Consider the following 18,294-nt stretch of genomic DNA (forward strand, 5'->3'; position numbering starts at 1 on the left):
GCTCTCTCTACTTCTATTCAAAACTTTTCTGTAGGTCCTAGCCAGTGGAATAAATCAAGGAAAGAGAAGAAATTTATAAACTTCAAAAAGGAAAATGTTAACTTATCTCTATTTGTGACAATGTCATTGTGCACTCATGAGTCTATAAAAAAACCAAACCAAACCAAAACAAATATGCAAAGTCACAGGATGCAAGATGAATATAAAAATTGTATTTCTAAGTACTAGAAATAAAACTATGGAAATTAAAATTTTTTAAATACTTAGGAATAAATTAAACTAAAAGCCTACTAATTCTCAATACTAAAAATTACAAAATATTTCTGAGAAGGAAATTAAAGAAAATCAATATAAGGGAAATAAACGTTTTTCATCAATTGGAAGCTTCACTATGATTAAGATGTCATTTTTCTCCAGTTGGATCTGGATCCAAAACAATCCCAACTACATTCACAACAGTTTTTATAAAATATAAATTGACATATTGATTCTAAAATTTATATGGATATTCAAAAGTCCTGGATTAATCAAACCAAATTCAAACAAAAAGAACAAGGTCAGAGGACTTATTTTATCTGCGTTCAAGAATTATTCTTAAACTACGGTAATCAAAGTAGAATGGATTATTAGCCTAGCGACATATACAACTGGTAAAATTAGAATCCAGAAATATATACATGCATCTATGGTTAATAATTGTCGACAAAGACATCAAAGAAATTTAGTGGGGAAAAGAAAGAGTTTTCAACAAATGTTGCTTGAAAAATTGGGTATCTTTACAGGTACCATAATGAACCTTGACTCCCTACTTTAAACTGCCCCTGGACAATCTAAAATTATAAAATTTCTACTATTAAGAAAAAAGCATTTTGCTAATGGGCTTCTTTGGCTTTTCAAGGCAATGTATACTATATTTGGGCATGTTATGTAAATCCTTGTGTTGAGTAACGCCCAAACCTACCAGATTTGAATGGGGCCTAAAATAAGAGAAGGCTCTGTAATAGGTCTAGGCTACCATTAATTCCAGGAATGAAGGTTCAGAGTCATCCCCTCTGGCTGGGAACCACAACCAACTGAAGTGCTTGTTGAAGGCAGTGGAAATGTGGAGTGGGTAGTGGAAGAATGTAGTTATAAATGCCAGCTCTAACCATGTGACTCTCTTAGCTATCTTGGGCTCCTCTTGGACCATATGACCCAGCAAACTTGATGGTACTTGAAATGTCAGCGGTAGGTAGAGATAGTGTTGGGAGCCTTTGTTGGGCCTTTTAAGTTAACCACAGAGAAGACCGTTTGGGTTTTGATGCGGTCATGCCATCCTCTGTAAATTACATTGCTACTAGGCCTTAGGAGACGCCGAATGATTGGCCATGTGAACCAAGCTTTCCATCGTGACCCGGGAGTTATCTGACCTATCAACCATACAGTCAGACATCCTTAGCAGCACTTTATCATCAGATGGAAGTGATACATGAGATCGGGCTCCAGCAGACTGTGAAGGCACAAAAAAGCAACATAAGAAAGTAGCCCAAATGCTCAAGGCCCCTCTCCTACTACATTATCTTTTCTCTCTGCCCACATCTCTTATCTTTTGGGGCTCTGCCCATGACCAGTGGACTGAGGAAGAAAAACCTTGAGCCTGGCTTACAGATGGTTCTGCATCATATAAAAGTTAATACCCCCAACCGAGCAGAGGCACTCCCACAGCCCCATCTGGGACAACTGTGAAGGGCTGTGGTGAAAGGCAATTTGGCTAGTGAGCAGAATTCCAAGAAATGCAATTTTTAAATTTTCTCCCCGTCCCTCACGGTCTCATCATATAGCATAAGATGTGCTAATGGTTATTAACTTGTGTCTCCATATTTCAGTTATGGGATATTAAAGGGGATACATGAATCTGCTGGGATAGGAATGAATATCACTCAAAGACAGAAAGGAATTTTGTATCCTCTTCTGCAGAAAGGGTAGCCATTTGGGGATGGTCCTGTAATTTTAGGCAGAAGCATGACTTTGTTACTGTCTTTGTATGGAGACTAAATACGGTTTCAGGAAATGTGTGTGGGTGCCAAGCTGACAAGGGTGTAAAATGTAGTGGTTTTGCAATGGATCACCTTGGTCAAGGTGAACTACGTTTCCCAGAATTCCCTTCCCGGAGTGCTTGTGGTTAGAGCAGGCTACAGGAGAGATGCCATGTGAAGGGCCGAGGTGGAGCCCTAGCCCCTGTAGCTTATCTACACTGTCATTTATCTGCCCACTGCTTTCTTTGGCTGAAGCAACAGCTGGGCCTGCAGTTGCTATGCCAAACCCTTGTGACAGGTGAAATAAAATGGAGTCACTTATATCAAAGTGTTTTTAACATGGAGCTGAGAGGCCATTAAAGAGCTGCGTGTCCTCACCAGATGGAACCATGAACTTTTGAAATGGGCCAAAAGGCAAATATTCCAAGGACGCTGTATGAACATCTGCAAGTTGCTATGTAGCTGACTTTTGCTTAAGGAGAGCCCTAGCGATCAATGATGTTTAGCCAGGATTGGTTTTCTGCCACCAATATCAATCAAAATTCTTTGTAAACAACATATACAAGCATTCCCCTTTGTCTTAAAAAACAAAAAAACAAAACAAAACAAAACAAAAAACCCCTGGCTTTTATTCTGCAGGGGGGCACAGTTTGGGTTGCTACCTGAATCTGTGTTCCCCAAATTATAATTCTGAGATCCCAAATAAATGCTTTTATTTCAATTCTCCCTCTTTGCTCAGTGGACCCTGGATCCTCCTTCTGCTAAGTCAGGTCCTGCCTTCTGCAGGACACCCACACCACCAGGATCAGAAGCACGGTTTTCGTCTCTATGGATTTCTGCTCAAGCACGTGGGAGCAGCTTGATTTCACTCTCCTCCACCTTACACCCACATCTAATTCCCAATAGAACAACAACAAAATCCACACCTCTGTTCTGCACCATATATCTTATCTCATTATAATTAAAAACAAACAAACAAACAAAAAACCTAACAGGATCTGCCATCTGAGGTGCTAATTCCAGGAAATGACTCATATAAACTTATTCCTGAATTACAGGAGCATTTTATCTTATTTATTTATTTTTAAACATTTTATTTATTTATTTGAGAGAGAGAGAGAGAGCAGCAGAAGCAGAGGGAGGAGCAGACTCCCCACGAAGCAGGGAGCCTGATGTGGGACTCAATCCCAGGACCCCGGGTTCAAGACCTGAGCCGAAGGCAGATGCTTAACTGACTGAGCCACCCAGGCGCCCTTACAGGAGCTTTTTAATTCTCTATAGGAATTTTTGTATAATAGGATTCACCATACCCAATGAAATTTTTTGAATTTCAACTGCAACTGAGGGAAAATTTTGCCATAAAATTAGGAAACGGTGATAGAAACCCTGGAGCCAGTTGTCTGGGTGTAGCAAGTTGCTGATTGTTACCTTTTCAAAATGCTTAAAAAGTAGTAAAAATGTTTTTAAGCTTTCCTTTAGTTGTGACCTCTTAGCTCCAACTGGGAGGCGCCACAAATGTTTTGATCAGATGCCAGTTGGTCTGTACCAGGGAAATCCTTTTTAGCCAGGCTGTTTCTTGACAACCCAGAATTGAGAGCAGTGTGTGACTGCTGAATGTTTGTGATTAATGAACACAAAATTCAATGTTCTAGAGGGAGGAGATCACAAATAATGAAATCCTGGAACTCAGCTTGATTTTTAGCTTTGGCATGACTAAGCATAATTCCGCTCTGCCTCTGGACACGTGGGAGGGTCAGGAAGGCATCTGAGGAGGTGCTGATGTGGGGAGGGGGCATGGAAGTGTATGCGTCTTGGACTAGGAATTGTGACATGTACATCTGTTCCTTTCTGCTTGTAAGACCCTGTAAAATGGGGATCATTGTATCTGCTTTTCCTGCCTCACAAAGTTGCAACTAAGATCAAGTGAGCTTCACTTTTGTAACTCATTCATTCATTTATTTCATAAATATTTTTTAAGAATATAATTGATCACATGCGCTGTCTTGTCCTATATCCTTGGGTTACACAACTAAATAAGACACGGGTTCATAGTCTAGATGTATACAACACACCTTGCAACCCTGAGCAAGTAACTAAGCCTCTTTTTTCATTTTCCAAAGAGGAATGGTAACAAGTACCTCGTGTTTATTTCTTGGGGTTATTGTGGACAGAACGTATGTGGCAAAATGTATAGCATCTAGTACAAATAAGTATTTTATTATTTTTATGTTATTATTATTTTAGAGAGAAAGTACTAAGCAAAAGAATCGACCTTACTTTGGAGGGAGTATGGTTAGAACATCTCCATGAATAAATGACCCTCCAGCTAAGTCTTAAAGAAAGGCTCACTTGGGTAAGAATGAAGCAGGTTCTGCAGATAAGGAGAGGGGGGAGCACTTGACAGTGAGGAGGACGGGTGTGTTGGTCTGTAGTGCAGCTTCTGCTTGATGAGCTCTTTCAGGTAGAAGATAAAGGTTAGTGTGGTTTGAGTCCCTGATCAGACTCTCCCACTGTGCTGTGCCACACAGAGCTGGGGATCCTTCGAAGATTCCACATTCATGATCTCGATGCATGCCACTTACCTCCTTCTTTTGGAACCCTGTCTATGCAATATATCCCCCCAATTAGATCCCAAACCTTTTGGAGAACAGGGACTCGGTTTAATTCATGTTCACATTGCTAACCAGCATCGGCACAGAGAAAACACAGTGAATATAAGTATCTTGAACAGCTGTGATGAATGCTATAATCAAGTTCAGAACAAAGTGTTAATGTGCAGAGGAGCAGGGAGCACCTGACTTCGCCGGAAGTGCAGCCAAAGGCTTCATAAGCAATAATGTTCATCAGGATCAGGTCAGGATCTTGGTGTTTATCCTATGAGACCACCATTTTCTGAGAGAAAATGTCTTAGGCACTATGTGACTTGTTCCAGTGATCCTTCAGGATCTAGAAAATTCAGCTGTTTGTCCTTTGATGCTTAGGAATGGATGTTTCTACAGCTGCTGATTTATTAACATTACTACGGTTATACAAACCTGGTCTGTCTAGACTGAATTACAGCTTAGCTGGAGTATGTATATTTTCTAAACCCCAAACCAGAACACGTGATATGACAAGTGTACTTTTGGGAAAGACAAAATAGGGTATTTAGAATGGCAACTGTCTTAGAAAATCTCTATAACCTCTGGTTGCTATTAGCATAGCCTCTTACTTCCTTGTGCTTAAACAAGTATGAATTATTCAGGCACTCTTAGGTGATTGTCTGTGGTTGATAAGGGAGAATTGGGTTTGGGTAGGGTTCAGTGGGATTCCACAGAGGTGTGGACTATCAGCACGGACTGGATATGCTGGGGGAAAGGACATGGAAGATGCACTCTGTGCACGGGATTACATGCCTTTGAAGAAGTAAAAGAGAAAACCCAGGCCTTCTTCCAGGTAAAACAACCTGGATTGAAGTTAAAACCAGAAGAAAGAAAATTAAGGGAGGAAAGGAAAAGGAAAACACGTAGTTCAGTATCCACAGCTACCTTATATATCTGGAGGTAGATATATATAGGTATATATGACTCAGATATATATACCTTATATATCTACCTTATATAATGGAGCCAAGCTACCTTGGCCCCATTCTAGCTGCGTGACCTTGAGCTCATCACTGACTCTCTTCGAGTGTTAGTTCCTCATAAGAACAGAATCCACTAAAAATTCTTGTATCATAAAATCATGGGTTTATCTACCAAGAATGGGAGCAAATTAAATTTGGAGGAAGAAGGAAGCTGTATTATACAAATTAGAAAGAAGTAGAAGAGTCAAAGTAGAGAGAGAAAAAGAGTAATTAAAAAAAAAAAAGACAGGAAGGAATAAATCCAAGAATAAATGATATAACCTAATCCCAAAATAGGATCGTGCAACACCAGAGGCAGAGTAGTAGCTATAAAGACTCTGAGGGAAAAGAAACTGGAAGTGAGAAGCTAACGTAATCACGTGCGGGGAAATGATTTGAAAGTTTAAAGGAAACTTTCAGATGTGAGAAGTCACTAAACACTAAAGCAATAGAATCATAAGCAGAATGGGCCACTCTCAGGCTTTCAGAGTAGACATGAAAGTCTAACCTCAGATGTCAGTCAAGAATTCTAGGTTTGAGGAAAGGTACCGGATGGCCCAACTGGCTGTAATCTGAGATCAAACACATTTTAAACCAAGGAACAAGGCAGAGGCTTTGTAAATAAACCAGACCACCGACTAAAGGAAAATCTTCATGTATTCACTCCCGCATCCTTCTCTTTTTCTTACCTACTTAGATAAACTGTGACTTTATTAGTATTAATGAAGAAAAAGATTTAAAAGGAAAGATCACATTTTTCTGCATATACATACACACTCATCCATGAATCTTCAATGAAGAGCACATAGACATTATTCACAGTCATTCACTCTTTTGCCAACCCTGAAAAGATGCTTCAGTGCTGAGTTAACAGCATACTGCAGTCTGGTATAAAAAAAGGAGCTCCAAAACCAGAGCCAGAAGACCCATAGTCTAGACTCAGCTCTGCTGATGTTAACTGTGTGATCTAGCCATGTCCTTTAGATTTCATGAGGCTCAGACTTAACATATGTGAAGTGAACATTTTATTTTATTTTATTTTAAATTTTATTTATTCGAGAGAGAGAGAGAGAGAGAGAGAGAGCGCACAAGCAAGAGAGTGTGGCAGAGAGAGAGCGACAGAAGGAGAGGGAGAAGTAAGTTCCCTACTGAGCAGGGAGCCCACTGTGGGGCTCAATCCCAGGATCCCGAGATCATGACCTGAGCCAAAGGCAGACACTTAACTGACTGAGCCACTCAGACACCCCTGAAGTGAACATTTTAATCCTACCTACTTTAACCACCTCATGGAGTTATGATGATCTATTAAGTGAAATAAGGTAAGAAAAATCTATACAAACATTAGTTATTATTAGATCATCGAGAAGACCATGGTACTGAAGAAACCAACATAGCTCAAGTAGATATCTGGTAGACCAGTTAATCAATCCTGATTCTGCCAGTTGGTTAAATTACATTCTAGACTCTCAGGACATAAGGACACCAAAGATGAAAAAATGGCCCCACCTTTTCTCCATATCACAGTTGGGAATTGGCTGGGGGAAGGGGCAATGGGGTAGAATTAAGGACATATTGCTGTCTTTCCTGGTCATACCTAAAAAAGTGCCTACTTTCTCTGATTAGGCTCCTGATGACTCACATCAGCAAGATATAACAGGAGGCAAATTGACCCAAAAGAGGATCTGAGATTTTACTTTATAGGTTGCAAAATCATTTCATACATACTATTTCATTCACTCCTCATCACATTTCTGTGATGGAAAATCTAGGTAGCCCCATTTTTGCAGATGAGCAACCAGAATCTCAGGGAATTACTTACACTGCTTAAGATGGAATAAAGGAAGAACCTAGCCTACAGCTCAAATTTTATGACTCTAAGCCACATATACTGAGCCAACTAGAGAGAAATGATGATTATAACCAGAAAAGCCATTTTTTCCCAGCTCTAAAGCCTAATATTATCTACACATGATTTTCTGAAGTCTGCACTTATAGTTCAAAGAGACATTGATTTAGTTTTTACCAAAATATCTTAAAACCCTGTTGCCTATTGAGGAGCTAAGATCTGAATAAATGCTCTCATTGGGATTTCAAATGACTTTATCTTCATGATGCAGATACTTTATAGACAGCTGATAAATAAAGTAGAAGGTGCCTCACACAGCTAAAAATATACCCTTTTTCTTCTTTTTTTATCTATTCTTAGTAATTCTGGAAGGACTTGGCTGGAAAGAATTTGTCAAGATGAGAGACATACAATGCCCAAATGCCATTAAACATTTTTACAGGAATAAAGTGCGGTTTCAAAGAGATAAGATTAGACCCCAATACCTGCCCAGCTTCTAAAGTAAAGCAAAAATGATACTAACATTAAATGGTATTAGGATGAAAAGTCACAAGAGCTACTTGCCATAAAATAATCAAGAAGAACTCATTTTTTTTCACTATTTTTTCACGGTCAGTAAGCTGGGGATGTGCAGGGATAAAGGACTCATATGAGAGGTGTCTGACTTATCTGTACAGAAAAGGAGCAAAGCCGCAGAGCCAAGAAGTTCTGTTGATATTGTCTCCTGAGGACATAGTTACAAGACACATGAATTTAAACCTCCTTAAATCTGGGCCTATCCTAGGAACTTGGGAGGAAAGAGGTGTCTGGAAATTCTCATGTCCAGAGTTTTCCAGAAGTTAAAATACCAGACCTTTTTGCTTTCCCAACACTTTTCAAAGAAGAGAATTCCCTGATGATTCCACACAATTACCCTAGCCAACTGGTAGGGACATGTCTTTAGTGGAAGCATTCCAGACTGGAGGAATGTCCCCCACTTTTGTTAGGTGGGATCTAATGGGTATGAAGAGAGTCTCCCTGGGGAAGATGGTATCTGTACTCTAAGTCTTTAAAAATGCATCGGTGTTAGCTCAGTGAGACAGAGGGAAGATAGTAAAAAGAACTGACTCACTGAGCCTAGAGCATGAGACAACATGGTGCATTTGGAGTTCTGTGAGAAGTCATGGAAGGCTGGCTGGTTTAAGATTTTTCTGTATTAGGCTGAGGATCTGGGACGCTATTCTCTGGGATAATGGCAATCAAGATCTTAGAGTTAAAACAAACTTCTAAGATTAAGAGTAATTTTTGAGGGCATCCATATAAGAGTAGTGGTAATGTTATTATCTGTTAATTTAAAATATTTGAAATAACAAGCTAATAGAAAATCAGGAATCTTTTTAAGTAAAATTTGTATTTTGCTTTTAAAACTTGAGCATTGGAATTAATACATGGAAATTTGTGGTGTTAATCAAGGGATAGTGAAGGGAGCATATAGTCTTACAAACTCTCCTCCTGGGTCCGGAGCCTCTGGGAGGCTGAAGAGCATGAAAAGCCATTGACAGGTTTTAAACAGAGGAATAACATGATCGGATAAATTGGAAGAGGAGTGACATGATCAGATAAGCTGTGTTCTCGCAGGTCATTAAAGCTGTTATAAATTTTCTGTGTTATTCTTCTTAGGAGAGTTTGCATTTAAGGGAGAACAAAGATTTTCTGTTATTCCTCTTAAGAGAGTTTGCATTTAAGGGAGAACACTTAAATGTGGACAATGCTTAACAAAATGGGATAAATTGCAAATGGTAGTTGAGAAATTTAGCATGACTACTTTGTCTGTTCTTCAAATCCCAGTAAAGAGTAAAACAATGCACAATAGTTGCTAGAATACCATATAGGATAAAAGACTGTTCTGTTTCTGTAAATCTTTACTTATAACCTGGTGCGTCAGGGAATGGGGCCATGTAGACCATGTAGACCATGTAGACCAGATTTCAGAAAATAAGATTATAAAAGACACACCTCTCTTCCTCCACCAAAACTGTCTTCCCCTCAATCAAAATACCCTTTCCCTCTGGCTGTCCTCAGGAAGATTTTGAGAAATAAGGGATATGTATCATCTTATTGGATTTATTCACATTAGTGTCGAGTAACTGATAACTTTTTAACAGGATATTTTACTTTTAAGGAGTGCTTTGTTAACCCAAAAGGACATTTGATTGAGAAAATTCTTATAGAGATAGAGGAGAGGCATGTATTTTTGAGAAGCACAGCTTTTCTGGGCCAGCCCTACCCTACCATTTCTCTGGTATCTTAGAGTTCTTTAATATCAACTTTGAGAACACTACTGGTTATAGATCTGTGAGTAAGGCATACCATGAATTTTGTTCCGTAGGAAAAATACCCCAGACTGGGAATCAATTCATCTGTAAGGAGTATGCTGTTTATCCAGATGTGTAACTTTGGACACATCATTTCACATCTATGGGTCTCAATTTCCTCATCTTTAAAATGAAGATTGGGAAGAATAATTTCTTAGGATGGCAGGGTGGATTTTTTGTGTGTGACAGCTGGACTGATCACCCAGGGCAATCCAGCTCATCTCCCCGGACAGACAAGAGGGTGCCCCCTCTGCTCTCAAGGGTTGTCCCCCAGCTGCTGGCATCTCAGCTGAAGAAAATCTTTGTGGAGAGAGGAAGACTGCACTATCATCCTGCATGTAGGACATTTGTCATGTTTGTTCCAGGGTTGACATCCTTTATCACTTCTCTGCTTACTGTCAATAGAATTATTGGAGAAACTCAAGGAGATATAAAAGCTATGGCTTTAGTTGCTAAATGAAAAAGCAGTCAAAGTAAATACTCAGTTAAAAGAAATAAAGGAACATCAATGTCCATTTACCCTTATTCACTAAGGCCTCTGGGCTCCAATTCCTCCTTAAGTTTTCTGTTTCCCAAGAACTCTGCTTGGAAGCACAGAGGCCTTGGGCATTTGGCAGGACACTCTGAGGTAGGTGTCTATGTATCGTATGTCCCAGCAGTTTCTTCCAGTGGCAGTCACAAGGTACCACTTCTTCAAGACATAACTAAGACTTTCAAATTCACCTGTAGGAAGGCATGCCCACCCTGGTCTGCCTACCTCAAGCTCAGCCTTCTCCCATGGTGAAACTCATTTGGAAATATAACAAAGAGACCTCGCAGTCTGGCCATGAGTCATTGTCTACCAAAGATTGAGCAATGATTACCTCCTCATAGGCTTTGCTTTCTAATAAAATTGTCATTCACTTTAATAAGTGAAAACATTTAGAGGGTAGGATTTGACCAAAAAACAGAAAAGCATGGAAACAGGACCAGGAATTTTCCAGATGAGACTAATTTAAATGAAAAATGCACTGAGGCATTGGGAAGCCATCTGAAGAGTTAAGGTATGTGGAAAGTATTTTATGAGCAAAATGATTTTTCAAGACACTGCTGATTTAGAAAATGCAAAATTAGCAAAATGTGCTTTGGAGATCATATAGCTTGGAGAACTTGGCTTACATCACTGACGGTTAATAGCATGGACTCCCACTTGGGCAGTGTTGGCATACCCTGTTTTACTCAAGTTAGGAGTAATTGTAATTGCTTTGAGGGATCACATGTGGTTCCTTTGATCTAGTAGAACAAACAGGAGTCTGAGAGGCAGTCTCTCTGACCTCTAAGTCTGTTCTGCCACTAATTCGTAGTGATCTTGAGAACATCACTTCTCCATGGGGAAGACAAAAGTACCAATGATCTTTGTTCTAGTAATACTTCTTGAATGGAAACTCTCAGAAACTCATCCAAGATAGATATAGATGATATAGGTATAGATTTAGATATAGATTTAGATATATAGATTTTTTTTTTTTTTTTTTTTTTTTTTTTAGTAGTCTCCATGCCTGTCATGGAGCCCAGTGTGGAGCTTGAACTCTCAACCTTGAGATCAAGACCTGAGCTGAGATCAAGAGTAGGACACTGAACCGACTGAGCCACTCAGGCACCCCCTCATCCAAGATAATTAAAGAGGAGAATAGGTGGCATTGAAATGATTTAGGACCATTGCATCTACGTTAAATACAGTTAGGCTTCATAGAGACTTGGAATGAGATCTAAGAAACTGTCAGATGACCAGGACAGACATTCTCTTCAATTTCTCTCCCTATCCTTCTCTCTCCCCAACACACATTTCTCATTATTGTTTCTCCCTACAGATCTGCTCCCATTTATGCTTCTTTCTGTACACAAACTTTCCCATCCCTCAGTCCCAACCCTAGCTGGCTAATTTCAGCCCATTACTCAAACTATCTGAGCACCAAATCTAAGGTCATAGAATTGAGCTGCTTGCAATGGCACCAGGATTTCAGCTCTTTCACCAGTGCAAGGGGAGAAAGGAATGACTATAGTCACTGACTATTGCAGGATCCAAATGGTATAATGTGTTAATGTGTTTAGTTCTAACAGTGAACAGCGAGGTCAGTAAGTTGCCATTTGAATCCAAGGGAAAGTAGTCAACAGAGTGTATGAGTCTGGGGCACTTTGTATCTCCCTTTCTGAGTTTTGCTGTCGGGCTATTGTATAATTGATGCTTATTGGATAAGGATCATCCCAATTGATTTAGGGCTCACATGGTGTAAGGAGCATAGTGAGCAAGAAAGCCTATCTTAAGGCATAGTTTCATATCAAGCACGTTCGGGAGTTAAGAAGGACTCACAGAGGTTGTGATACAGATATATATTTAATACAATATACATGATCATGGTTACAGATACATGTTTGGTGCTTTATTTACCAAGAAGCATGAGTCACATAGTACACAACATATTGACTGCAAAATCAGAAGATAAACACAATTGTTTCTAAATGAAAAACTTCCGGGATAAATGCTGACAGATGGATTTTCAACCTTTCATTTCTACTCCTGTCTCTGGGATGTATTTCCTGAAGATGCAGTTTCCAGCATTTAAAAAAAAAATAGTTTTCCCAAATCCTGATACCATATGACATAAAAAGAACTTTTAGCAAAATATGATCTGGATTACTTCTCTCCATTGGAAAATTTCTCAGCATTTCCCGTTGTTTTGCCTATGCCTTAGCTTATACATTTCCTTAGACAGGAAGTTAAATGCTTTTAACGTATCCATTATGACATAATTGTGATTAGACTCTGCTGTTTTAAATGTTTCCTCTTGCAGGGGGAAGAGAGGAAGGGAGGTATAGGGGTGAGGTGGGGAGGGAAAATACCTTAGGTGAGAAAACAAGTACCTTGCAAAAGGCTTCTTAAACTGGATTTGAATAAGCTTGATGTGTAGCTTCTCTACTAGAAAAATGAGATAAGAAGATTATTATTAAACTGTGAGGTGAGGATAATATTCCCAAGACATTTTTTTTCCTTCACTCTCTGCTCTGAGTTTCCATTCAAAGCTGCAAATGTGTCTTCTGTTGGAAGAGTTGATCTTTTCAGTTCCACGATGTTTCACTGATACTGGGGAAAGCCTTTCCTTGGATATCAATTGCTCTGGTTTGCCACATGCCCTATTTGGGCAAAAATATGTTGAACCCAAGCAGCAGTTGCTAAATTGTTACCTGAAGAGCCTCCTCCCAAGCAAGTGCTACATACATACTTGTCTAATAGAATGGAGACCAGAAAACCAGAGAGGTCTAATGACAAGTCAGTCAGGATATACTGAGATGCAGGAAGACCTCATGTCCAGAACCTACATAGAGTTCCCTGGCTCTTAGGTTTAGACGTTTGGATGTTGGAAACTCAGTTCTCCACTCTCTGCTCCCCTGCACAGGTGAGCCAAGTGGGGAAAGCAGATCCTCTACATCTCTTCTTCCTTCTAATCAAGACTCTCTAGGATTTGAAAATGAAGTTCTTCATCTAGCTGCATTGTGAGTCAAGGAATGCCTTGTTTGCAAATCATAGTGATGACAGCAAGAAGTGGTTGGATTTTCAGTCAAGGGGAGCTGTTCTTAAATGTTTCCTAGTAAGCAGATTAACTTCATAGGTCTGGCACGCCCTTCTTTACCAGTACCCTTCCCTCCTCTCTCCTCTTTCTTCCCCTGAGCCTTTATCTCCCAAACTTGCTAAAGTCCCAGGAAACAGGGAGAATGGGCTGCTAACATACAGATAGCCTTTTAAATAATTTTCATGATCAAATCTGTGATGGAACAGATAATTTGACAAAGCCCTGGCAGGGGATACTTCTGAGTGTATCCGTTGATTTGGTGATGGTCAAGTTTTTACTGAAACTTCTGAACAGCTATTATTCTTTGGGAGACAATTAATAACCCCATACTACTGAAATGGAGTCTAGAGAGAGAACCCATCAACCAAGCAAACCCATGGATTTGTATAGGGTAAAAATGAAAACAATCTCTTTCACCAAGTTTTTCTCATTATGCAATAAAAACTGAACTCTACTGATAGTATAATTTATATGATAGAGAATTAGAGTTCCTGAGGCAAAGGGAGCAAAACGTTTCCATATATTTGATGTTATTGATGCGAAAGCAAAGGGACTGAAAGGCCTCAGTTCTCCATCTCAGAAGGTCTATCTGGGAGAAGGAATGTGTGTGTGTGTGTGTGTGTGTGTGTGTGTGTGTGTGTGTGTGTGTGTGCATGTGAACAAGCACTGCTTTGGTAGATAAACACAGCCTTTTAATTTCCTCTAGAATCAACAATCTAACTCTTTAATCTGGTCCAGTTTGGACCCTAAACTGACGCCAACCCCGAACTGTATCAAACCCAGGCAGAAAATCTTAGGTTGTGGGCCATTCCCTGGCCTCATCTTGGGTTTCTTTCCAGAGTGAGAAGTGTATACTCCTCTTCCCATTGACCACAGTTTGGCTCCGCTACCTCTCTACATCCCAGATCACTTACAACTGTAGTTCCATTTCCAGGAGGGAGGGAAATGAAAGCACTGAGCACCACAGGACTCTTGCATTAAGTTTCTTGCTTTCCCAGCAATTTACTCAAGACAAAGTGGGGAGGGAGGTGGGGGAGGAAGAGGGAGTGATAAAGAGATGTTACACATTTCTTTTTTTCCTGGAAAGACCATCCCAGTTTTTCTAATTTCCCAGAACTAAAAGAATGTTATTTTCTTTGTGTTGCCATGGAAACTTCCCATAACACTGTTTTCTTCTTTCTTTCTTTCTTTCTTTTTTCCTAAGTTTAAAAACACTTTAAAAATGATATGAAAGGACGTTTTTTGGGCAATTTTGATATGTTTGCTTTCTCATTTTGGGTTGTGATGCTTGTATCCCTTTTAATTTTATCAGTTCATGTGTTAGAATGGTTTCTAATGTGTGTGTAAACTATAAATTTAGAGTCATATATACAGATATATATATATTACATGGCATCATTTGACTGGAAAGCATTCATTCTTTTTTTTTCCTTCACTGCACAGCCCTCATGGTGGTGCTTTTCCTGCCCTTTATCTCCTGAGTTCAGCCTATGAAAAGGGGAAGGTCCTCCTTACCCTCCACTCACAAGTCCTACCTGCTGACATAGGGTGTGTAGTCAGTTCGTGAATACAGTTGATCTGGGTCTGTGTAACGTCAACCATCTGGGTGAGCTCCATAATATCTACTACATTCTCTGGGCATTTTCAAACATTTGACTCTTTGAAATCATGTGAATAAAAAGTTTTGAATTTTCAATTCAATTAACATTATGCTTAAAAAATATTTGGCATCCAAGAACAATAACTCCCCTAGATCCTTGGGTTCTTAACATTTCTAGCTGCATGAGAAAGTAAATGGCTGGAGATTTGTTACTGATTTGGGCAGTGTAGACATATGCTGAGCAAGGTGGTGCCAGGAAGTTCTGCTCTGAGTTGTGTGTCATTCCTACACAAATGCACGTGGGGAGGACTTCTCAATGCTCATGGTGTTGATTTGGCCTAGCTGTCGACTGCTTGGTGACCAGTGTCTCTGAAGTGAGCAATATTTCCAACTATGAATGGACTCTTAACACACTGGCAACTGTTGGCAGTGGACCCACTCACTCCAACCCAGTCTCAGAATGTGAAATAGCCAAGTATTCAGAAGGGCATGCTGTCCTTCGAAAGAGCAAACTCAGAGAAGAGCCAACCAACACAACCAGCATTCGCCTAAAGACTACAGTAACATGGTTGCTTCGCTTTCAGTATTCTTAAGAAACAACTGAATAAATGGGCCATAAACATGAAAAATTAGTAGTGTGTGGAGGAGAAAGGAATGTGAAAGAAGGAAATATAAAACTAAACAATGTGATCTTCTCCTTCAACATTCCAGAGTTTTATTCATCCTTTCACAGATACTTTCTTCCAAAATTAACTCAACAGCCTCATCTTGGTTAGCCTTGTACATGGTTAGCTTGCTTCTCCTTATTACTAAATTATGTAAATCACTACTTAATCAAATCTACTAAAGATAAGAAAAAGAAATCTAGCAAGACTTATAATAATGAGAGACATAATTAAAAGGTTAAAGCTACTAAAATATACCACGGCCTATCAGTCAGCTGCTTGCGCGGGACGTTGGGACATAAATGTGCACTTTGAGGGTAAATACGATCCATTAACACAGGGAGCAAAACAAAGAGGCAAGATGGGGTTGCTAAAGAAAAAAGTCACATTATTTTGCAAAATGCGGGGTTCTTTGTAACTCTGTCTTACTTAGAAAGCCTCCACATGTAGTCAAATTAATTTTTCTAAAGATAATTTGGTATTTTGAAGATAATAAACATTTCCTAAACAAACAGATGGCATCATAGGGTAATTAACCATTTTAGACTTGACAGAATTTTTCCATTTTAGCGTATAGTTCTCCTGATATTGAGGTAAGGGATGTTGTGCCGGACAGCATCTGTTTTATTTGACATGACTGGAGTTGAAAATTTTGGAATTTTCTACTCACATGGATTTAAAATTATTTGAAAATTGAAACATTGGGCCTAAACACTAGAGGCATATATACATTTATTAAATACTCCATTGCCAGGTCATTGATTTAATACAGAATATGGTAACTGGGTAGAGGGGAATATGAGAGAGGTATAAGGAAAGAATCAATATGGATTGTGTTCAGATCTATTTTGTAACATTCATGGTTATATCTCTTGTTAATGATCTCCAGCCAACACAAAGACGCTCTAGAGGGAAAATTGATATTTTACATAATGTATTTGCTTTAAAAAATCAAATAATGGCTGCCTCATAAAATTCATTTTATCTTTTACTAACCAGAGTCAGAAATAGAGGGGTGATTGCCCCTGGATCAGAATTAAAACAACAAATGAGATCAATTAATCTCACTTGAAATTGGTCTTTCTACGTCCACATTCTTTTCAGACCAGTTTAGGTGGAGATTCATTACCCAAACCAAATGGACCCACATTCAATGATATCATATTCTTGTCTTATATTTGCTTGCCTTCAGCAGAATTTTTCTGTGATTCTGATTAGCTTTGACAAGAATACACTGAATAGAACTTAATTAAGAATGGGACATGAAGAAGAACCCCGGGAAAGGAAGGCATTCAGACCATATAAACATCCAAAACAAAGTGCTGCACAAGAAGTAAGCAACACTCCCTGGGATTTTTCCCTGTTTGGGTATCTTTGAACGAAGCTGCTATGGGAAAGTATGCAGGTTGCTGGAAAATGTAGCATTATTAAAGAAGTAACTCACAGGGTGATTCTCATAGCCCAACTGAATTACTACTTGATTAATTCCTGGTAAAACTCAGAGCGCACAAAGCGAGGCAGTGAATCCTTTTCCATCAGGGCATAAATTCTCTTCTGGGCCACATCAAAGCTGCTCAGGGAAGGTTCCACCAGGTTCTTCATGGTGATGTCCTTTGTGAAGTGATCAATATTCACCTGTGGGCCAAGAAACAGGGTCATGAGTCAGCTCAGGTTGCAGGATTTGATGACGGGTGGGGAGGGAAGTAGAATTTGTTGCCAATAAAACACATGAGGGGCAGAGGGTAATAAAAAGTGAGAAACATCATTTCTGTTTTACAGGCAATGGGGTAAGGCAAGTGACACTTTAATACATGCACGAATCAGATGAAGATCCAAGCGGTGTTAGACACTCACCAGGTGTGAGACCCTCCACCGGCAGCTAGTACATGCATATGTGCATACTGTACCTAATCCTCACGACAACCCTATGAATACATATGTGTGTGTGTGTGCGTGTGTGCGTGTGTGCGTGCATGTGTGTGTGTGTGTGTGTGTGTGTGTGTGTATAGCTTCAGCGGCTTTCTCAAGGTCACAGAGTTAAGACGTTTATTTGCATCCAAGACTCAGAATTTGGATCCAGTGTCCTGATGCCTAATCTCTCAACTTTCCTTCCCCAGCGTTTGCTTTCATGCCTGATGGAGAGAGTGAAGAGGAGAAAGGAATCCTGTCTGGGACCGAGGATCTTGTGCATGACTCCAGAGAAGCAAGGAAACTTGGTCTTTCCTGAAACAAACCAGGAAACTGTGCTTTTGACAGAATAGCAATAAGAATGGCAGTTAATGTTTATTGAGTGCTTCGTCTGTGCAGGCTCCTTGCTGGGAATGTTACTTTAACAGGCTCCATGCTGGTGAACCCATTTAACCTCATAGCTCTGACATCTATGTCTTACAACCGAGGAGCAGAATGTTATGTGATTTGCTCAAGGTCGGAAGTATTAGAGAGAGGATTCAGAAACTTAGCAATGTAGCTTTTAACCAGTAGACTGCAGTGTTGGAAGTCATTGTGGGTTTTATGTCCTGAGTGCAGTGCAGACACACTGCACAAGTCCTGGGGACACTGTTCATTTTAGGGTCTATGTGAATGGTCCCTTGGAGTTGTGCAG

General features: G+C 39.7%; 1 protein-coding gene across 3 annotated transcripts in view; it reads right to left on the reverse strand.

Moving 5' to 3' along the window:
- Nucleotides 1–12,181: 12,181 nt before the first annotated feature.
- The window catches only part of RGS5 (regulator of G protein signaling 5), a 48,785-nt gene continuing 42,672 nt past the window's right edge, over nucleotides 12,182–18,294 (reverse strand). Inside the window, exons 5-6 of one of the 3 annotated variants that reach the window (XM_027612427.1) lie at nucleotides 17,137–17,327; nucleotides 12,182–12,772 (exon numbers count right to left, since the gene is read on the reverse strand). In XM_027612427.1, the coding sequence (XP_027468228.1) occupies nucleotides 17,166–17,327 (162 nt within the window). In that variant the 3' untranslated portion in view covers nucleotides 12,182–12,772; nucleotides 17,137–17,165. Of the gene's footprint in view, nucleotides 17,328–18,294 lie in introns of all 3 variants that reach the window. The other 2 variants (XM_027612426.1, XM_027612425.2) reach the window with 2 other exon arrangements.

This window comes from Zalophus californianus, chromosome 10, assembly GCF_009762305.2.
Source record: "Zalophus californianus isolate mZalCal1 chromosome 10, mZalCal1.pri.v2, whole genome shotgun sequence".
Taxonomy (NCBI): Eukaryota; Metazoa; Chordata; class Mammalia; order Carnivora; family Otariidae; genus Zalophus; species Zalophus californianus.